At 48.3% G+C, this 22,685-nt stretch overlaps 1 protein-coding gene across 2 annotated transcripts; it reads right to left on the bottom strand.

Annotated features, from left to right (window-relative positions):
• Positions 1-2,596: 2,596 nt before the first annotated feature.
• FFAR4 (free fatty acid receptor 4) lies at positions 2,597-20,759 on the bottom strand. 2 transcript variants are annotated; one of them, XM_068548979.1, is made up of 3 exons: positions 20,193-20,759; positions 12,588-12,733; positions 2,597-3,011 (listed from the first exon to the last, which is right to left on the bottom strand). In XM_068548979.1, exons 1-3 carry the CDS (start codon positions 20,757-20,759, stop codon positions 2,597-2,599), a joined length of 1,128 nt encoding a protein of 375 aa, XP_068405080.1. The 2 variants fall into 2 exon arrangements, with proteins under 2 accessions (XP_068405080.1, XP_068405081.1); XM_068548980.1 differs by having other exon boundaries at positions 2,597-2,986; positions 12,605-12,733.
• Positions 20,760-22,685: the final 1,926 nt, after the last annotated feature.

The following is a 22,685-nucleotide window of genomic DNA, read 5'->3' as shown; positions in this document are numbered from 1 at the left end:
GATCATGGCGCCCCTACCTAGAGTGTGTGTGGGAAAGGGGAAGTAGCTGGGTCTGGGGCAGGACACCAGTGTCCCACACCATTAGCAGCACTTGTGAACACTAACGTATAGCTGCATACAAAGCCACGTGCCTCAGTTTCCCAGGAGCTCCTAGGAGCCTCAGTTTATCATCTTGAAAAGGCATCAAGGCTTTGGTACCAGTGTCTTGGTTTTACTTCAAAATTCTCCTCAGATATAATTAGCTGTATGATTTGGGGCTGCTTGTATAGTTTCTCTGAGCCTCACTCTCCTCTTGTGAAATATGGGGAAACAGTGTCTGCCTGATGGGCTGCAGTGAGGGTTCAGTTAGAGCACTTCGGATGCCAGGTTGACATTTCTGAGATGTGTCGGAAGCAGGGAAGGGCAGCTCTCTCCCGTGTGTGAGGAGAGCTCTGCCTGGGTGCCGGCATATCAGGGGGCCACGGAGGCTCCTGGGGCCCCCAAATCGATGTGCTTTGTTCTCCCACCAGAAAGGGAGAAGGCAGGGGACCATGCAAAGGAAAGCTCTACCTGTCATTCACATGGAACAGGGGCCATCAGAGCCAGGCCCTTCAGCTGTCACCCCAGAGACCCAGAAGACAGCCACACATCACTTCAAAAAGCAGCTTTCATTTACCAAATTTATTAACTAAAGATGAACAAAAGATCCCTGTCCTCCAGTCCTCAAGCTTGTAATAAACCTTACGTCAAAAGCAAGCTGCTCAAGAAACTCCACCAGCAAAGACAACTACTGGCTCTGATTTACTTGGTGACAAAGACTGGTTGAGCATGTACTATGTGCCAGGCCCTGAGCTACTGTTCCAGCCACTGGCCCAACCTCCAAGTGCTGGCGTGGCCCTGGGTTCTCGCTGGCTCTGGTTTCTTCTCTCTCTCTCTCTTCCCAGGGATATTTCATAAAACCATAAATCTGCAAACACTATCTGATGACTCCCAACATTGTATATTCAGGCCCACACCCCACATCCCTGCACCCAACTGCCTACTCTCCATCTGGATCTCACTGGGGTTTCACATGTATATGCCCCAAATGAAACTCTTGGTTCTTCTATTTCCCATTCTCCTAGTCTTCCCCATTTTTGTTGCCTGCTCTCCATCCAATCACTGCCAGGGGTCACCCTTGAATCCTCTCTTTCCCTCCTAATCTGCATCCTGTCCATCAATAAATCATGTTTGCTCTGCCTTCCCAAAGTATGTCCCAAGATCATTCCTCACAATCCCCCACTGATGCCACCCACCTCCAACTTCCCCATCTTCTTTCTCTACTTCAACAGCCACCTAACTGGTCTCCACCTTTATTCCTGCTCCACAAAGTTCATTCCCTGCACGGCAACCAGTACAGCAGGTCCCATCAGCACCCACTCGCAAACCTCCAGTGTCTGCCCACTAAACACAGCATAAACTCTCTATGGTAGCCTCCCAGACCCTGTGCAATCCAGCCCTGTAACTTCTCTGCTCTCAACCGATGGTCTCCAGCACAGCATCCCTCTGTCTTGGCATCAAGGACACTGCCCGGCATACAGGAGGCTCAGCCAATAGTTTGCTTTGTTTATACCTATCTTCTTTCTGTCCCACAAGTACACAAGCCTCTTTGCACCAGCACCAGTGTCTGCTCCATCTGCAAAGCCCCATTCCCTTGGATTCACATGGCTGGCTCCTTCTTGTGGTTTACCTTTTGGCTCAAATATACCCCTCAGAACGGTCTTCGCAGACCCCTCAACACCCCATCTAAATTGCCATCACTGTCCTATTTTCTTCATGATGCTAATTCATTCTATGATACTATATTGTCTATTGACTTAGGTTTGGTTTTTCGCTGCCCCCATCTAGAAGATAAGTAAGCTCCATGAGGGCGGGGGCCATGGCTGTCTGGTTCACTGCTGTATTCCCACCACCAAGAACACCGGCCACAGCATGTGCTTAAGAGGCATCTGACAGGTGGATCAACGAAGGGAATCACTCCTGTTCTCACTGTCAAATGTTTGGAGTCATCCGACCTCCTCTCTGACTTCATGACAAAGCTTCTCCTAAAGGGGTCCATGGCATCTCGTTATAAATGAAAAATAAAGTCACCTTTAATTCCTTGGAAATTCAATCCTTGTTCCTTGGAAATTCCTCAAGCGCTCTTGACATTAATGAATGATCCTGAAGCCTTGCAAATTCAAGGTGGGGAGCTAGAGTGGCCATGACTCTTCAGAGGAAAAATCTGGGTCCTGGACCTGTTCCAAGACTCACTTCAGGAAACCAGCAAGGCGTGGCTTTACGTGTAGGAGATGAAATTGCCGAACAGTTACAAATAAAAGTTATTAAACTTACTCATATTACACACTGAAAAAGTTCATATTGAAAAGGAACCTGCAGCAAATACTTTTATAAAGGATAAAATTGTTATACTGAATGATCACCCCTTAATTTACTGGTGCTGTAAATGTACATTTGCATAGGTTACATTTTCTTAAAGCAGGTACCCTGGTGCGACCGTCCTGGAAATGAACTCCCTTTGAAAACACACCATGGCTTGCCAGAGAGTGACAAATAGACACCTACAGAGAAAAATTAACTAGCTGGAAATAACAGACAGATCATTTCTTCTGACAGATGTGTCTGTAAACATGACTCTCTTTTCCGAGAAGAAGAAGCAGTGAAAAAATTTCCTCCATTCGTTCCTAAACAGTGACATGTTGTAGAGGATGGGGTTGACGGCCGAGTTGGCAAAAGTGAAGGCCACCACCCAGAAGAAGAGGGATGGCCAGATGACCAGGTTTTGCTTGAAGTTCTGGATCAGGATGAGGAGGATGGTGATGATGATGGGGCTCCACATGATGAAGAAGGAGATCATGAGCAGGAAGAGGGTGCGGAAGAGCCGGACGTCCTGCTGGGACACACGGAGCTGGTGACTCTCCGAGTAAGCCAGGTTCGTCGTGAGCCTTCTCCTTGACGCCTTCGTGATCTGCAGGAACACAAAACAGAGCCGGCGCCACAGTTTATGGCAGGACATCGGCAGTGTTGATCTAGGAGGGGCAGAGGAGGCCCAGCAGTTGCAATCTGCCATCCTCGCTGCACTGGGACCACTTGGCTTTGGAGCTTTGTGCGGAGAGAGCTCCCTTCTCAGAGGCCCGGCTCGCTGCCCACGCTTAGGATGCGCTGGTCAGCTGGCCTCCTGAGAAATAAGGCAGATCATCCATGTTATAAAGAGTGTTGATGAGGGGAAGTGAAAAGCCAGAATGCAATGGTCTAGAAGAGAGATGTGTGAACACAGATTTAGGTGTCATTCAAGATTCCCCTTCCCAGTAAGAAAGAGGAGCTGGTCAGAGCACTGCTAGTGACATGTGTTGAAAAACTGAAACCATTTCCCATTTATGCCCCCAGGTGAGAGGTGACAACTGGTAGGATAAACATCCTCGTGCCTATCTTTGCACACCTAGATGAGCATATCAGTAGAATAAATTCTCAACAGTGGAACTGAAAGGACCTCTAATATTTTGTACTAATGAGCAGGGTCAGCATTAGAGCAGAGGGATTGTGGGCAAGGAGGCAACTCTGGTGATACGGGTTCAGAAGGGTGTTCTGGACTCTTCTTTCAGGAGCCCTTGCAGGCACTGCTCTCTGAACCTTCTGCCCAGTCTCTTCTGGTCAGTTAGAGGGTCTTGCTTCAGCGTCACTCAGAGAAGCTGGTTACTAATTGGCTGTGGGCAGCCTTGGACATATGGCCCATCAACTGAGGCAGGCTAACCAGATTAAAATAAAGCCCTGCATGTCCTCTCACCCCACTGTCCCACGTAAAAACAGTATTTTTGGAACAGACAAATGCTTCATAACATCTCAGAACCAGAGTGTTGGAGCTAGATGGGCCCATGCATGGTTGGAGCAGCACTTCTCAGACTTCACTCTGCCTGTGAGGCATTCAGCACTATTTATTTAAATGTAGATTCTGATTTTGCATGCCCCGAGGGCCACACTTTGAGTAGCCAAGGCCTACTCCACCCCTTCATTCCACAGGTGAGGAAACAGGCCCTCCCAAGAGAGGGTTTAGCCAAAGTACTTTGAAAACAGGAGCCTTAGAACTGTTCACATCAGAGAGCAAAAGCCCCACAGAAGCTGAGTCCGCGAGAGAGAAGGTGGGGCTTCCCCAGCGGCTCTAAAGACCCCAGCGCTTAGGCTCACACTGCCCTGGAGATACATACAGAGTCCTGCCCTTACGCCTAATTCTAATTTTCCTCTAAGCACAGCCAGTAGGCAGAAGGCCTGCTGTCCCCCATCACCTGCTCAGCTTTAACAGTGCCAAGAGGTGGGGGTGAGGGGGTGAGGATAGGCTGGGGTGGAGGTGGCCGCAGACTGGGGCACAGTTAGCCTGGGATGCGATGGGGCCCTTTACCCACTAGCCTGACATGCTTTGTTCCAGCCTGTGACCTCTGTCCCAGGTAAGAGATCCAATTCCGAATGTCTTGCCGCATTCATGGTGCTTGCTAACTTGCCTCTGCTTAGTCTGGCCCTGTGTCCTGCTTTTCCTGCAGGAGCAGGCTGCCGAGCACACAGCGAGTGCTTACATGTCTGGAGACTTTAATAGCCAAAACTCTTATCATTAGCTCTGCCCGGGCCTTCCTGGGACCATTCCCCTAAAATTATTGAATCTCAAGAGATGAAGCAATTAGAAAGTAATCAGAATCATTCAAATTTGGGGCAAGATTAACTCCAAGACCCGAATGGCTTAAAATATTCTCTTTAGAATACTTCTAATTAGCTAATTAAAGGATAGCTGTTTAATTGCCCTGTGATTAAATACAACTGCTTCTGTGTAGTAGTTTTGGTCCACTTCTAGGTGACGGTGACCCAGGCAACAGATGCTGAATGAACAGAACCCCTTCCTTCCCACCCACTCCCCACCAAGAACAACACGAATCAGGATCACCGAGCTTCATGAAAGGCTCCCTGTGTGCCCGCCACTGTCCTATGCATTTGTTTTATAAATTGTCACATTTAATCTTCAAAACTGCTCGTTGGATTCGTGCTATTATTATCTTCACTCCAGAGATGAGGAAATTGAATCTCAGGAAATTTGAGTAGCTTGTTGAAGGTCACTCTACTAATGATGAATGGTCAAAGCCCCCATCTGTGAAACTCCAGCTCGGGTGAGCTGAAGATGAGTGATATTATAAAAGGCTCCAGCCCTCTTCCTGGAGTTGCCTTCCACTTCCGCCCCCCTGCTCTGCAGCGGGGTGACTGCTCAGACCCATAGGCTAAAAGTCACATTGGCACATCTAAGCTGGAAGGTGCTGTGTAGAATCAAAGTTAGAATATGTGTTCAGGTGAAAGCTGGTGAATCTGAGACCTTGGAATGATAGACCTGGGAGGGTAACAGCTGCCCAGGGGCAGGTGGGTAGGCTGCAGGGGAAATGGCACCACTCTGAGTAGCCTAAGTGCAGCCTGGTGGGCACATGAGGGTGATTCCAACAGCAGCATTGCTAATGCTGTCCACATTGCTCTGCCAAGAAGGATGGAGGCCCTGGTACAGTGTCTTTTAGATATTTTTTTTGGTTTTGGGGGTTCTTTTGGGGTTTTTTTGGCCTCACCGTGCAGCTTGCGGGATCTTAATTCCCCAACCAGGGCTTGAACCCCAGGCCCTTGGCAGTGAAAGTGGGGAGTCCTAACCACTGGATCGCCAGAGAGTTCCCTAGATATTTTTTGAATGAATGATGTGGATGGAAGTTCATACTTATTGAGCACTTATTATGTGCCAAATCCTTGTACATATCACTTGGTTTATCTCTTTAAATTCTCCCAACGATTCTGTGACATATGTACTTTGATGATCTCCATTTTATTTTGCTTTATTTTATTTTAATTTAATTTTTATTGGAGTATAGTTGATTTACAATGTTGTGTTAGTTTCAGGTGTATAGCAAAGCGAATCAGTTATACATATACATATATCCACTCTTTTTTAGATTCTTTTCCCATATAGGCCATTACAGAGTATTGAGTAGAGTTCCCAGTGCTATACAGTAGGTCCTTATTAGTTATCTACTTTATATATAGTAGTGTGTGTATGTCAATCCTAATCTTCCAATTTATCCCTCTTTTCACGTATCCCCTGGTAACCATAAGTTTGTTTTCTACATCTGTAACTCTATTTCTGTTTTGTAGATAAGTGATGATACCCATTTTACAGAGGAGGAAACTGAGGCTCAAAGAGGTTAAGGAAATTGCCCAACAGTACCCAACTAAGCAGTCGCAGAGCTGGGCTTCAAACCTTGGCAGTCTGACTCCAGTCCATGCTTAAACTTAAATAAGTTCCTTCCCACCCTCTAATATCTCCATCAGTGGAAATCCTTCCATCCAGCCTGTAACTCCAAGCTCTAATGCCAGAGACTCCGGGAAGGCATCCTGGTTCATCTGCCGTTGGCATCCTGCAGCGCTTTGTTTCAGGTACTCACGTGGCACTTGCCACATATTCTATGGTAGATGTTGAAGCATCATTCTTACCTCTGAGTCCCACCAGACTGCAGCTCCCTGGGGGCTGGGCAGCCCTGTGGCTTCTGTGGTCCAGGGCTCTGGCAAGTGCCTGACAACGACTGTGAGCAGACAGCAAAACAATTGACTCATGGGCCAAGTGAACATGTGGTTGGCTCTTTTTTTAGTACTGACTTATGCTACCCCATTTCCTTCCATCCGCAGTTCCCACAGCTTTGAGGGAGTGAGAAGGAAAATGGGCCCATTATAATAAAATGCAGCTCCTCCCCTGCTCCCTTCCCCACATTAGATGACAAGACTAGTCGACTTTTGTTCAGGGTTTAAAGCGTCTCTGGCATTACGCTGAATGCTTGGTGTGCTTTTAGATCAAATTAAAAGCTCGATTAACTTCTGAGGATTAACTTTAATCCTTACAACAAGCCCGTGGGGTATGCTCTCACTTTGGGGACAAGAGACGGAGGCTCTGAGAGGTGAAGTGACTTGCTCAAGGCCTCACGGTCAAGTGGGGGAAGGGTACCTCAGGGCGTACGCTCTTCACCGCCAGGCACACCACTGCCACTGCCAGGACAGAGGACAGAGCTCCCGGGAACGTGGTCCACGGTCACCACCATCAGGGTCACTGGCACTCCATAAAATGTAAATGCTTCGGCCCACCTTCAGACACTCTGATTCTGTGGGTCTGAGTGGGCCCAGGAATCCGCACTTTTTATAAACTCCCCAGGTAATTCTCAATCACTAAAATATGAAAACTACTCATCTAGGACAACAGGCTTGGAGTTTCTCCCCCAGTCCTTTGAAAAGTCACTTTTAAATTGCCTGAGACTCTCTACCTTCACATTCACATGAGCGTCTGAAGGCTACGAGCGAAGCTTCTCCCCACCCCACGTCCCTCTGTCACCCCACGCCACCAGACCACAGCCGCGGATGGGGGGCTGTGGGGAGAGCTCGCTCCCACTGACCCAGCTCCGGCCCCTGGGGTTGGGTCTCCTCTGAGGGCTGCTTGGTCAATCCACAGCCTCCCGATTAGAATCATCAGACAACAGACTCCATCCTTCCAGAGGACCAACCTCCCCTTCCATCACCGGCAAGCAGGCCCCAAAGCTGGGGAATGAGGTCCAGGCCTGGAGGAAGGAAGGGCCACGTGTTCACTACCTAAGACCTTCACACTGAGTTGAAAGGGATTTCATTTCCCAGTTAAGCCCTGAGATAGGTGAAGGTTTTCCAACTTCAGGCCAGACACTCACTCTCTCATTCAACATATATTTATTGAGCCCCTACTATGTGGCCAGCACTCTTACAGGTGCCAGATGCACAGCAAGAAACAAGGTAGCACTGCCCACCCCGCACTTCCATTCTAGTGTTTGGGTGGTGAGGGGCCTGGGGACGAAGAGAGAGGGGGACCAAGAAACCTATAAGCTGTCACAAAGCCTGCCATGGTGCTGGTTACTGGGTGACAATATAAACCAAGTCCCACCAGCGAGCACGGTCAGCCTGATCAAAGGCACTGAGGAGTGGCCTGGAGACTATTACCCTGGGAAACTGTTGATAGGAAAAAGCCACTGGAGATGTAGAGCACGCCTGAGTCAGGAGGAAAGAGGAAGCAGGGAAGGCAGAGGGTGGAGAAGGCCATTGCCATGAGCAGTTGAAGCAGCCCCAGAAAAAAAGAGCCCCGGTGAAGCCTCCTCTCAGTGCTCACCCAGGGCAGAACCAGCAACCAGGGTAGGGACTTGAGAACAGCGGTTCCCAAAGGAGAGTCTGTGGGCCACCAGCCCAGAGAGAGCTCTGTGAGGGAAAGGCAGTCTGCAGTCACATTTAGCAATGCTGCCTACTCTATTCCAGAGTTGGAGATTCTCGAAGTTCATGAGCATAATAAAGGCTCTGAGAAGGCCTGCAGCAAAGAAACCCATTCAACTTTGATTAACCCAGCATTTTCCAAACTCCTTTGATCACAGAACCCTTTCTAACATCTAACATCCCATGGGGTTCTAGAGGACGTTTTAGGGGACACTCTGCTTGTGAGGAATAAAAGTCAGGGTGATTTGAAAGAGACATTTCTCAGGCCTAGAGATGGTACCTGAGTTAGAGGCAGCAGTGACAGGTGAGAGGTAGGGCTGGTGGGAAAAGGGTCGGTGGTGTAGTTATCTGTCCTATGGTTTCAAATGATCTGCTAATTGTGTCTCTATGAATATAGCTAATTAATATTGATGTTCAATTGATTTTACAGAGTTTTGCTCTTGATAGAAAAAGCTCAGCAGAAAGGCTGATTCAGGGTCTCTGAGTTATGAGTATCTTCAGAGGAAGAGAGACGCAAGCTAGGAGGCCCCACCCAGGCTCTCCACCTGGCAGCTTACCTGCTTCCAAGTTACAAACAGGAGCAAAGTGAGAACAAATGTCATAGTCCTCCTGGGAAATGGTCAATAGTCAGTTTTGCCAGTGGGGTGGAAAGTAATTTTCTGAAAGTCTTATATTTGCATTAATGTTGGAATTTTCAAAATCACATTAGATCTCTTTCATATTAAAGTCTAACAGCTTGTTCAAAGCATTATCGTATCTGCAATTCTCATTTTATTGTGTTAAATGATCCACTGAGGCCCATTTGGCTCCAGAGGGAACTGAGGCCCGCATTCATTAAGCGACTTGCCTAAGGTCACACAGTAATAAAGCTTGGACTAGAATCCGGGTCTCATGACTCTTTGTCCAGTGGTTTTCCCACTGTCCCAAAGGAGAAGGTGTTGTTGGCCCTTTCAGTGTGATCCAAGTTTGTGTCTTACTCATTCAATGAGTGTTTACTGAGCCCCTACAATGAATAAGCCAGGCTCTGTTTTAGGCACAGGACTATGGCAGTAAACAAAACGAAGTCTCTACCTTCAGGGAGCTTGCATTCTAGTGGGCAAGACAGATGATATGCAAGTAAATACACGCAAATGGAATATGACAGGGGTTGGAAGTGCTTTGAAGAGAAATAAGTCAGGGTCAGGGGCTAGAGAATGATGGGGAATCTCTCTGGAGAAGAGCCTTTTGAGCAGAGACCTAAATGAAGCGGGGGAGTGGCCCAGGCAGGAGTCTGGGGGAGAGAGATCCAGGAGAGGAAATGGCAGGTGCAAAGGCCCTGAGGCAGCAGTGTGTTGGCGTGTGTGAGAAAGAGCCCCAAGGACACGAGGGAGGGGGAGAAGATGAGGCGAGAGGGGCAGGCAGGGGACAGATCACACAGGGCCTTAAGGTGAGGGTTTTGGCTTTTCCTCCATCTGTGAGGGAAGCGATGGGATCTAAATTATATCTTTGACTCACTGGTCAGAGCACCGTTTCATAACTGTGAATCATGATAGACCCTCGGATTCATCCAGGAGCTGTCCTGAGGTCTGGGATGGGAAGAACGGAAGGCTGGCCGTGAGTTTATAGGCAAAGTGTCTGGAACTGCAGTTAGAGGCAGACGGATAAGAGGACACATCGGGGCTCGAGGATTCCTAGGATGTTTCCAGGTGGGCCCTGGCCTGAGGAAAAGAATATCCTTTCCATAGAATAAGTCAGTCCTTCCTCAGAAGGTGGCTGAGAACCATGAGGCACGAGTGAAAAGGGACAGATCAGAACCCTCTTGCCTCTAAGGGACTCAGGAGCGGGACTGCCCAAGCAGGAGAGGTCGGATGCCGCTGCCAGCTTCTGCCCAGCCCTCATCTAGCCAGCCAGCTCTGCTCTAGGGCCAGTCCCATGTTCTTGCGGTGCTCCAAATCTGGGCCCTGCCGTTTATTCTCTCAAAAATCTCAGCAGTACCTCTTCCCAGCATGCTGTGAGAGGGTTAGGGGAACAGTCTCGCCTAACAATGAACAACAGCTGTAATTTATTCATCCCCTGCTACAGGCAGGCATGACACTCACCATAGTCCCACCAGGAGTATCTGCTATGTATCTCACAAAAATCTTAAACCGTTGGACTTTTGATCATTATTTTGCAGATGAGGGAACAGAGGTTCAGAGAAGGTAAGTAACTTGCCAAGGCCACACAGCAAGTAAGGGGCAGATTCAGGACTCACAGCCAGGTTATTAAAATAACCCCTTCTGGTCTCCGTGTTTTTTATGGCCCTTTGCTTTTCTCTCTTTTCCCTCTTTTTTCTCTTTTAACAATTTGCAAAGTGTTTTCACACTAAGCCTCAGCATCACTCCTTAATGTTTTTCAGGGTTTCACTGCATTGAATAGCAGCACCTTTGTCTGTCTCCCCCTTCCCTTTCTTGTGTTAAAGCTCCTTCTAGATAGAGAATGTGACTTGCTTACTCTTGACAAATCTCTACTCCCCAACAACACTCTGCACAGAGCAACTTCTTAACAAATGTCTAAGGAATTAAAGTGTTGGGACTCTGGAACCAGACTGCCTGGGTTTAAGTCCTAATACTGCTGCTTATGAGCTGTGTGACCTTTCATAAGTTACTTAACCTCTCTGTGCCTTGGTTTCCTCATCTGTAATTCTGGTTAGGATTAAATGAATTCCTGACACATTGTAAACACCATATAAATATTGTTAAATAATTTTTAAAAAATTCATTCTCCATTTCTCTTTCTTTTTCCCTTCCTTCTTTTCTTTTAACATAATGATAGTAACTAATGCTTTCATAGCATTTACACATGCCAGGCTCCCACTGCAAGCACTTTACAGACCTCAGCTCCAGGCCTGAATCTGCCTCATACCCTTGAACAAGCCCCAGGTGGGACGTCACTTAAACAGGTCACAAGTCAACTGGTGGGAAAGAGTCTAGGGACTAACACGGAGGGGCCGTCTCATACAGGATCCAGAGATTAGAAGACTCGGATGGAGGTTGGCCTAGCTTCGGGTTCTGAAGCATCTAAGAAGCTCACAGATCTTTAGCTACAACAAAAGGGCCATAAAAGTGGCCAGACAGCAAGCAGGACCTAAGGGCCCCACTTCAACCTGCTCGTTCGCCATATGACCCATTATATGCTATAAAACCAAGATTCAACAGCAGTGAACCTCGGAGAGGACTCAAAGGTTTCGCATTAAACCTTCTAAAATAAGCATGAACACATGTAGATGCCATTTGCCTGGGCCAGCACCTCGCATGCAAATATGCTGCCTCAAGGGGTAAGAAAGAGGCTGGCAAGTCTTTTTTATGTCCCTGTACATAGTCACATTGAAGGTAGAGATCATTTCCTGTTTCAGTGCACTTTTGCAAGGCACATGCCCTGGGAGTGGGGGGTAGCAATTAGAGGGATAGAGGAGGGGCTTCTCGTATGCTGTTTCTCGTTCTGTTTCTGGGAGCTGTTTCTGGGAGTGTGGTCAATTTGTGAGCTGTGCGTGTATGCTGGGTGTGCTTTTCTGTATTTATATTGTACTTCAATAAAAGTTTTTAAAAGTGTACAATCTTTATCACCACACTGCTGTTTGTGATGGGGAAACAATGGACACAACCCAAAAGCCCATAAAATAAATTATGTCACAACTATATGATGGAGAACCATGAAGCCATTAGAAATAATGAGGCAGAGATATAGGAACCGATACAGAAGGATGTAATGATACAGTGCTAATCAAAAAAAGGAAGTTACAAAGCAGATAGCGTTATCTCAAATCTGAAAAAAAAAACACTGGGTTGAACCATGGTAATAGTTGATATTTTATAGTTGACCATTTTATATGGTTCATTATATATATACACACACATATATATGTATGTGTGTTTATATGTACACAGATATACATACACATACATTGCATAGAAGTATGTATATACATATAAATTTATAAGAAAAATAACCTGAAAAAATGTACTTTAAATTGTCAACAGTGGGGGTAGACCATATTTTTAGTATCTGTGTTACACATTTCTATGTCTTTAATTTTTTATAATGAGTTTGTATTACTTTAGTGATCAGCAAAAAAAAATGATAATAATAACAATCACATAGATATAACTTTTTAAAAAAGACCAAACTTTTGTCCCTCAGCATTGCAGAGGGATGGATCTGGGCAGTGAACCAGGATTGGGCTGGTGCAAATTCTAAGGTAAATTTTGACCTGGAAATGCTAAAGTTCATCTGAAATACCCCAAGCCTGAGTGAAGTTCAGCCACGGCGCTTGAAGCAAACATACCTGTAAAATTTTGGAGTAACTGATCACAATAAGCAGTCCTGGTACCAAGAAGTTCAAAGTAACAAATGACACATCCCAGGAGATTTCTCCGGCAATGCTGGGCCAAACCAGCGTGCAAATCGGAATTTCCTAGTTACAAAAAGGAAGAGAAGGTCATTTAATGCTGGCTTCTTATTTGGCCTTTAGCTCAGCCCCAGGTGGGGTTACCTGGCACTGTTACAATGTTGTGTTAGCCTGTCGTGTTTTGCTGTTACACAACTGGTATGACGAGAAACCCCAGACTCCCTTCCACTGCCCACACAACCCCACTTACAAGTCATTCTCCTCTGACCCTCAGAATCACCATAAGTATTATTCCCATTCTCCAGGGGAGGCACGTGGGCCTCAGGGTCCCAGGCTGGGAAGACCTAGAGTCAGTTCCCAGGCATGGCTCCAGGTCCAGTGCTCTTTCCACTTCCCTGGGCTGAGCTGCAAAGAGCCCTTGAGCCTTCTCTTCCAAGACCTTCATTTTACAGGGGAAAAATCTGACCCCTGAAAGTTTACATAGATTGGAAGTGATGTGCTACACGCACACATATAAAACTAGGAGCGAGGTGTGCCTCTCCTCCAGAGGAGAATGCGACAGCCCCAGAGTGAAGGTGCAGCCACGGCCATCAAGATGTAAAACCACTGGATGGGGCAGAAGAGCATGCAGGTTTGTGACCTTGCTGCTGTCACTATGTTGCGTTGAATTCAAATGTTTGACACTAACTACAAACCCCGAAACATGTTCCCCGACCTCACTGGATAGTTACTAAGCTGCTGCAACAATTTTTTCCAATGAACAAATAGGTCAATGAAAAGAGATCTGTTTATCCTCCCAAACACAAATCTCCAGCGCCTGCCTGACTACAGGACAAAACTCTTTAGAAAACAAGAGCCCTACACACTTCTGGACACATAGAACAGATTTTTTAAGAGCACATTCTGCGTTAAAAGACCACATTATTGATTTCTGGTGGACAAGGCATCTTAACCACAGTCCAGAATTAGTATCATTATTCATAGCATCATTCATTCATTCATTCATTTAACCAATATTTATTGAATGCTATACTAAGCAAAGGCAAAGAATTTTTATCATTTCGCAACTTGTATCATAATTGCATGGTCAAACTCAAAATAGAGTCAAATAATCACTCCTTTTCCTATTCAGTATCTAAAATTCACTGAGCATTTATTCTTTGCCAGGAAGCACTTTACATACATTATCTCACTGAATGTTCATCACAACCTTATTGAAATGCATAGTTATTTTTCCCATTACACAGAGGAGGAAGCTAAAGCTTAGAAATTTCCTCCTAAAATAATAGTCTAAAACACTAAAGATGTAGTCCTTTTTAATCATCTCCAAAGAGCTGAGTGGTTATAAAGGATATCCTGGAACCTACCAAAAACTCTGAGGCAAGTCAGGCAGGGAAGAATGCTTTAGTTATATTTGTACCTTGAGGGGGTGTTGGGGGTGAGAATGTTGCTTCCTTTTCCTGTTTTGTTTAGACAGTTTACAAATGCACTAGACATTCTAAAAACTTGTTCCTTCATCCCCACTCCCACTGTGCACACCTGATGGAAGAAAGTTTATTAGAGCTTTCTACCTTTTGGTGATTGGAAAGAAATTTGTGTCTCTCAAGGATCTTCTGAATACTGACAGTGCGGTGACCACGGCTCTTCGGGAAATCCAGGTAGCCTATGCTTGTACTCAGACCTCCACCCACCAGGGACTCCTTATTCCAGTACATTGGGTGGGCAACACAAATCAGCAGAAATGTTGAAGCAGCAATCAGAAGAAACAGATTCCAGCCCTGAGTGTGACTTAGTCTCTAATTCTTATGCTTGTGATGGGAAAATGTACAGGGAGGGAGGGCAGAGAAACAGATGACCCCAGAACCATTTCTTAAAACCCCCAAGAACCCCCAACTCTTTCTGAAAACCCTCTCCAGAATGTCTGCCCAACCCTCTCCAGGCTTAACAAGATTTTGTAGAAGAATGTGTAATGATAGAGCAAGGTGTTCCCTCTACGTTAGGGACAAAAATATAGATCTTTAAATAATCTGCCTGTATTAGCCTCGTATTGTCAAAGAAAATGTGTAGGTGCGAATGAAAAGGCATCTATCCACACACTCACACATGCAGGCATAGAAAAGACTGGAAAGATACACTCTTGAAAATTAAGTGTCGGGCTTCCCTGGTGGCGCAGTGATTAAGAATCTGCCTGCCAATGCAGGAGACACGGGTTCGAGCCCTGGTCCGGGAAGATCCCACGTGCCGAGGAACAACTAAGCTCGTGTGCCACAACTACTGAGCCTGCGCTCTAGAGCCCGCAAGCCACAACTACTGAAGCCCGCGCGCCTAGAGCTCATGCTCCGCAATAAGAGAAGCCACCGCAGTGAGAAGCCCGCGCACCACGACGAAGAGTAGCCCCCACTCACCGCAACTAGAGAAAGCCCGCGCACAGCAACAAAGACCCAACACAGTCAAAAATAAATAAATAAATTTACTTAAAAAAATAAAAAGGAAATTTGAAAACCCAAAGTACTGGGCCTGCTTTGTCACTGAGCTACAGAAGCAGAGCTGGCTGAGCCGATGACAGTGTCCTTTAATCTATTTGTCCAACCACTCGCTGACTCAAGCCATGGTGACTGAGCCACTGTGAGGCCACAGTGAGAATGGGAAAGGAGGCTATGGTACAGTCAGGGAGGGAGAAAAGCACTAGGAAACTTCAATACAGAGCGGCAAGCCCAGAGAGCTACAGGTGATGGGATTGTGGAGTCACCGGGAAAGTGGCATCCAGCAGGGGTTGCGTCAGCTGTGCCTGGAAGGATGGGGCTTCAGTCAAGGGAAGGGGGAAGCTGGAGCTCAGTGTCTGGACCAGAAAGGATGTAGATGGGAGGCCACGTACAATGGTGTGAAGTGTGGTTGGCTGTGACTGGTATTCCCATCCCAAGCTCCATCTCTCCCTGGCAATCTCATCCATTTCCATGGTGGCTTTTTGCAGATGCTGTTGCAATCTCCTCTTTCCAGCCCCGTCTTCTCCTGAACCCCAGGCTGGCCCCACGGCCCTGAGGGCATCTCTATAGGATGCCTCCCAGGCACTTCTAGCCTCCAGTGTCCCACCCCAAAGATTCCACCTCTGGCATCATCAACTCCTGGCATGGAGCCGCCATTTTCCAAGCTGTCAGATACCTGAGTGCTGGCCTTCCACCTTCTTCTTCCCTCTCCACTCAGAGCAAACTCCTAGGTTCTGCCTTAATAGCTATCCAACCCACCACAACCTCATTCTCACTGCTCCCCCTCTGCCCACAGACCACAGACCACAGGCCAGGCCATCTCTCACCTCCTAAGTCCCAACGCCCTAAAGGGTGTGTAACTGGCCCTTCTCTAGTTGACCCCCACCAACCCTTCCAGCACCATCTCTTGCCAACATTGTGGGCTATCTCCTCAGCCTGTGATGTCCCTCCAGTCCCCCACGTCACTCATTCTTTTCCAGGAAGACTTTGCTGTGGATGGGGGACGTCTATCTACAGGCACTGCTCAAGTGCTGACCCCTCCCCGCACTGGCTGACTCATTTGCAAATTCCACCTGATTCCAGCTGTTTCCGGTCAGCTTCTCTAATGACTCTTCCTGGAATACCCTTGGGGACACCTTTGTAAATAGTTCTCCCTGCCCCGCCTCTTCAAACAAAATGGAAGACTTCAAAGTCATTTTAAGGAACTAGGAATCCTAGTTATATAATATATCTCCTCTCCTATCAGCTTCCCAGCAGAGAAGAAAGAACATATCCATGGCAAGAGATGGACTTACTTTCCTATATCTTAAAAGTATCCTCTAATATTAACAAGTGTGAGCAAACTTGTCTCCTCAGCCAATCCACATTCAGTAGGGACACGACGGCATTATTGGCCCGGTATTAAACTGGGGCGGGGCAGAGCAGTGGGACCAAGTGCTCCTCCGGAAGTGTGAACTCATGGGAGAGGCACCAGGAGGAACAGACAGACCCCAGCTAACTTCTGGTTCCATCCTTTGCCCATTCTGTAACTACAGGCATCTTCTCCTTCAGAAAATAAACAAGAGAACACCAACTCGTGGGGTTACTGTGAGGTTACCGAATTGTGCAGGGTCTGGGACCAGAATCTGCATGATCCACATGCCCCTCCTTGAAGAGAAGGACAGTGTCTTGGTCGTGTGGCTCACGGCGGGGGCAGGAGGGAGGGGTGCTCAGTAAGTGTTTGCAGAATCAATGGGCAGCACACTCTGACCAGGGTGGACAGTCCTCCCCACCTGCCAGTGAGGGTCACGCCCCACCAGGGCCACAGCACACACAGGCAGGAATCCCGCTGGCATAGGCTGAGCTGACCTGGCTGAGATGTCTAAGTTGCTAGGATGTGTCCACCCTCTTAAAATGGCAGTCTTTTATTTTACCGCAATCAGAAGAATTGTACTGTTTGAAAAATGTTTAAAATATTTATAACCAAAGATAAGGAAACTAATAATAGCTGGCAACTCTTGAGCGCTTAACTGTGTATGTGCCAGGTGTTCGCTCATTTACTGAACTTCCGTCCCCGCAGTAATCCTATAAGGTTAATACTGTTATTGTGCCCATTTGGCAAATGAGGAAAGTGAGGTATAGAGAGATGAGACCACTTGCCTCTGTCTCACAGCTCCTAAATGGCAGAGATGGGATTCACTCAGAACATTTGACTCCAAAGCCTGCACTCCTAATACCAAATTATTTAGCATTTTCTAGCCTGTCTATCATTTCATCTAAGTTTGAGAGAGTCTGGTCACCTTGACTGCTTGGTACTCATTGCGCAAATGGACAAAGCTAATCATGTTCTTGGGGGGTTTTTTGTGGGGGGAGCTCAGATAAACAGAAACCTCTGAGAGGCACTGTTTCCCTGGCCGGTGCTCCTTGAGGGGAGGGAGCCAGCATGCGCCTGGGTTTAGTTAGTTCTCTCAGCTGGTGGTTTGGGTAGGAAAATGTCCCCCCATCCAAAACCTCCATATTTAGTGTCCAAGTAGGAGGGGGCAGGCAGAATCTACAGCCAGGAAGCTGGGAGTAGAGGATTGAGAAAACAAGCATTTGCTAATTTTAAATGTGAGTCTCAATTCAGTCTAGACTAGATCCTTCTCTGTCTCTTTTTTTTTAATGGCCCCACCCCCTCCCCCCTGCCATTTCTCATTCTTTTCAACTTATTTCTTTAACTGCAGAGCCTCACTTTGCCCACCTATAAAGTAAGATGTTTCCTACCTATTCAGGTCATGGCCCTTGAGGAACCAGGAGTTTTCTGTTTGTTGGCTTACTGGCAGGTGCGGATATGTGTGTGTTGGGGGCTGAGGGGCAGGTAGGGGAAAAGACAGAGGATGGAGAGCTGGAAAGGACTGTCACAGTTTTTCCTTACAAGCTCCCCAGCCCCACCTCTACTAATTTCAGGGAACAGGGTCCTGCAGCCAGCTCACCTGGCCGCTCATCTTCTGAGATGCTGTGCGGACCCATTCTCTCCCAGTGGCTTTCCCCAAATCCCTCTCCAAAGGCTCTTAAGACCAAGGAGGTGTTTCTGCATTGAAACAAGAGGGGTCTGTGCGCCCAGCCCCAAGGGGGACTGAGGGAAGGCCACCACAACACAGATCTCCACGGAAGCACCTTACGGTAAAACTGTAGTCATTCTGGAAGTGCTGTGTAGGGCTCCAACCTCCACAGATGCCCTACCTGGGGTAAAATACAGAGTGGCAAGGCACGGAAGGTCCTGCATCTGTGCGAAGGCCTTCTCCCTCAAACAACCCCCGTGTCCACGTCAGCAAGAAGTTTTAGTCTGGGTTTTTGGCTGGGAGGTGACAAGAGCCTCATTTTTTAGTGTTATTTGCCAGTTAAATAAGAGTGTACCTAAAACAGTTGTAAAAGGGGGAGGCACAAAGATACCTGTCTGGAAACATAAGATATCCTTAAGATATGTTCTATTTGTTTTTAATTCCCTGAGTTCTGTGAAATCCCTCAAGTCTGTGAAAAATACAGAAACACTGTAACTCAGTGAGAGAATAACTTAAAAAAATCAAAAGACAGATGGCAGAATCCCAGCCCCCCAGAGACTTTCCGGTTTGATTTCTGTTAAAAACAATATATATATATATATCTATCTATCACACAGGATGCAGACTTCTCTCCCCAGTGAAAGGCCTGTGTGAGAGACCAGTCTGGGAAACGTCCAGAGAAGTCCACTTCTGCGTTCACGTCCCCTGGTCAACCTGTGTTCACCTTCATAGATAGAAGCCTTCCCCCCTCCCTTCCGGCCCTCCCACCCCTTCTGGTCACTGCGTAGGGCTCTCTTTGGGACTGTGATTTCTGCCTGGAAGCCCCACTCTCCTTCCTAGGGCCAAGGTTGAGCTTTCGTGTCCCACGGCCAGAAAACCAGCGACCGCCGCCGTAGGGAAAAGGAACCGGGCGGAGAGCCCAGCCTCGGGCAGACACTCCAGGAGGATGAGCCTCGAGACTCTCGCCTTCCCGTAGGGCGTAAGTACCTCTGTCCCTGGCCCTCCCCGCGAGGCCCACAGAACCTAACACCGGGATAACAGCCAGAACCGCCGGCCACTGTCCAGGTCAGGTGTCCCGGGTGAACCTCCGCGCGCAAACCCTGCAGCGGCGCCCCAGGGCAGCAAAGAGAACAAACCTGCGCCCGCAATTCTGTACCGTGGGACAGGAATAGCCTCGAGCCAATGCCATGAACTGTGCGCAGAATCTTTTTTAGATCCTGGACCCCCGCAATGATCCTAATGACAACTCTGGGTGCGGTGCCCAGAATAAAGCTTATGGGCTCAGCCTCTGGAATCTTCGGAACATTTGGGGCGCCCAAGATACTCTGAAGCCACTCTTCATTCAAAGCTCCCAGGGTAAGATCCCATGGTCTAGTCTAGTATTTCCGTCTTGCAGTTGGAAAAACTAAGGCTCCGGAGAGGAAGTCACAGCCCCCCTAGAGGCAGCACTAGGTCCGGGGTCTCTGGGTCTCCAAAGCCCTTTCTCCCCGGCCCATTCACACACACCTGCCCGCGATTCTCAAAGCAGGACCCTCATCCGGCCCGCACTGAATCTGCTGAGCGCGATCTTAGCTCCTCCTCACGCTAAGGCTGAGATACCCTGAGCAAGTTACTCTCTGTGTACCTTAGCTTCCTCATCTGTAAATAGGTGTGATAATGAGTACTGCGAGAGAGCAGAATTTACTATAATGTGATCAGTCATTCCGGGTCCCCTAGTTCGGTCTGTCTGGCCGCTAAGCCCCTTACTCCATTAACCTCTCAATAGTGCACTTTACAGGCATTACGGGGACTCCACTTAAAACGTTTTGGAGGGCGTTTATGAGATCTACATCGTAGGGTCATAGTGAAGTTTCACAGATAAAACTTAGTGCCGCGCACGGTGACACAACGATTAAATGCAGCAAACGGCCTATTATTGTTTTGTTGTTTTTGTTAATGACCATCCCATATCACCGTTTCCGGCGCAACCCGCCTGCCAGCCCTTCCCGGACACCTGCCCCGAGTGCACACCCCGGCGCTCACCTCGTCGGCGCCGGAGAACCGCTGCGGGACGACGCGGAAGAAGATGCAGAGGGGTAGCGAGGCGATCGCCGAGTAGCCCCAGATAAGCGCGAGCAGCGCGGCCCGCGCCCACCGCCCCGGGCCCCGCACGCCGCTCCGCAGGCGCACGATGCACACCATGCGCTCCAAGCTGACTGCCGCCAGCGTCAGGATGGTGACGCTGCCGCTCAGGGTCATCACGTAGAAGAGCAGGTGGCAGGCACCCGGGCCCAGCAGCCAGGCCTCTGTCCAGCGCACGGCCAGCACGGGCGGGATGGCGCTGGTGAAGAGCAGGTCCGCGCAGAAAAGGTTGAGCACCAGGCTGGCTGTGGTGCCGCGGCGCCGTCGGCGCGCTACCAGCACCAAGGCGCACACGTTGCCCAGCAGCGACACCGCAAAGATGAGTGCCAGCACCACAGTCTCCACGGCGCTCAGTACCAACCGGTGGTCGCCCTTGACATCAGAGAAGAACGGGAAGCGGGTGCGGTTGGCCCGCTCCAGGTTGCGCGCGGGCCCAATGCCCGCCGCCTGCGCGCACTCAAGGGACATGCCGGGCACCCCGCGGCCCGCAGCCGTCTGCGAGCGGGCTCATCTGGGAGGTGACTGAGTGCCAAGGCGGGGAAAGAGGGAGGGAGACGGTTGCGACATCTCCCCTCTGGCCCCCTCCCGCCTGAGCAGCGCCGGCGCTGGGCGTTGCGAGCTAAGCCTGGGGCGCGCGCGGGAACGAGGAAGTACCGGCGACGCCGGCTGGAAACACCCAGGCTGGGAGGGAGGCGGCAGCCCAGGCAGAGGCCGCTCTCGGGCCGAATAGGAGCGCTCGAGCGGCCCGGAAACCCCACCTAGTGAACCCCCAGAAACCCCGCAAGGCCTCCCCAGCCCCTTTCACCCTCCAGGGGCACCCGGAGGATGACCTTAATCCACTGATTTAGCTAAAACTGATTTAGGAGTGCCGGAGCTGGACCTGTGATCTCAAAATGTGAGATCATTTTGGCCTGTGCTTTTCAGGCTTCACCAGAGAAGTCTCACAGGTCTGCGGATAAATCCTTGCAATGGGCCCAGATCTTTTTGGGGGCAAGGGGACCGGTTGTTTATCATTGCTTAGTAACATGTGACTGGGTAGATTAGTTCATCTCTCTGTGCCCTCGGTTTTTAAAATCTATAAATGGAGATAATATCTCATTGGGTAATTGTGAGGATCATATAAAGGGATTCACACTTGGCACACAGTAATTGCTCACGAAACTTCATCAATTATTAATTACCATAATTAAAATCCATGTAAATTCTGTGTTCTGAACAAAGATATAAAATGCTTTAATGTAAAAAGAGTGGGCCCCCCAAAATCTTGAATAAACTTAGCACCCCGGAAAGACAGACACTCCAAGTGCACACACAGGTGGTGATGTGCCTCTGGCACCCCAATTTAAAAAGCACTGGACAATCCAGTCCCCTTACAGATGACGAAACTGAGGAACAGCAAGAAGTGACTTGTCCAGGGTGGCCCCTGGTTAGTAATAAAAGGCCCTGACCCAGATGTTTCCGCCACACCCCTGCTGTCTGGTTTTCTGTTATGGTAAATTAGACAGAGAATGAAAGTGTTCTTGTGGCCTTAGACCCAGTGACCACTTCCCTGGCCAGACAACGTCCCACCACGCACACCCTCACCGTCTTCCCCTTTGCCATACTACCAGGCCATCTGTCTTGTAATCATCTCTGTGTATTTATTAAAAATTTGGTGTACCAGCCTGAGGTGCTCTCTGGCACGGGGGTGGGGTGCATTTGTGTTTGCTTATCACTGTGGCATTTGGGGTATGAGTTGGCAATGTGACCTCTGACCTGAAGGGCAGATTGCATGTCAGTGGGAGATGTTCAACTTGAACCTTGACTAAATACAGGTAGTAAAAGAGAAGCAGTTTGCTTCCTGACACAGTTGATAAAGGGCAAGAGATTGAAATAAAGGTAACTCAAGTGGGATTTGGTAACGGTCTGATGGAGCCAGGGTATATTAGTTTCTGTGGGAGGGAAAGGAGAGCTGTGTGTGTGTGTGTGTGCGCGTGTGTGTGCACGTGCGCGCGTGTGTGCGAGCGCCATGGAGACAGGAAGAGGTTTCCCCAGGGTGAACTCCCAGAGTGGGGTCTCTGTGCTAGAAACCCTTCTCCATTGTTACCCTCCAGAGTTCTCCCAATGGCAAAATGGTGAGTACAGATGTTCCCAAACTTTCTCCTTTCACATCACCTTCATGGCACCTGTAGGCCAAAAGAAATACCCAACAGTTCCATTTATTAAGCAGCTGGGTCCAAATAACTTAAGACTTTATGTCCTAACAACTTAGTAGCCATCTGGGTAAACAATAAATGAATGAATTTTAAAAATAAAATTTTCATTTCTTTCTTAAATAATGGCTTCCTAATGGGATGGGTGCCCCTGTTGAGCTCTACAAAGCTGGGAATTGGATGGGACAGCGCCACTCTCATC

This window comes from Eschrichtius robustus, chromosome 7 (genome assembly GCF_028021215.1).
Source record: "Eschrichtius robustus isolate mEscRob2 chromosome 7, mEscRob2.pri, whole genome shotgun sequence".
NCBI classification, from domain to species: Eukaryota; Metazoa; Chordata; class Mammalia; order Artiodactyla; family Eschrichtiidae; genus Eschrichtius; species Eschrichtius robustus.
The sequence above is the reverse complement of the archived record's forward strand: the minus strand, read 5'-3'. Positions and strand labels throughout refer to the sequence as shown.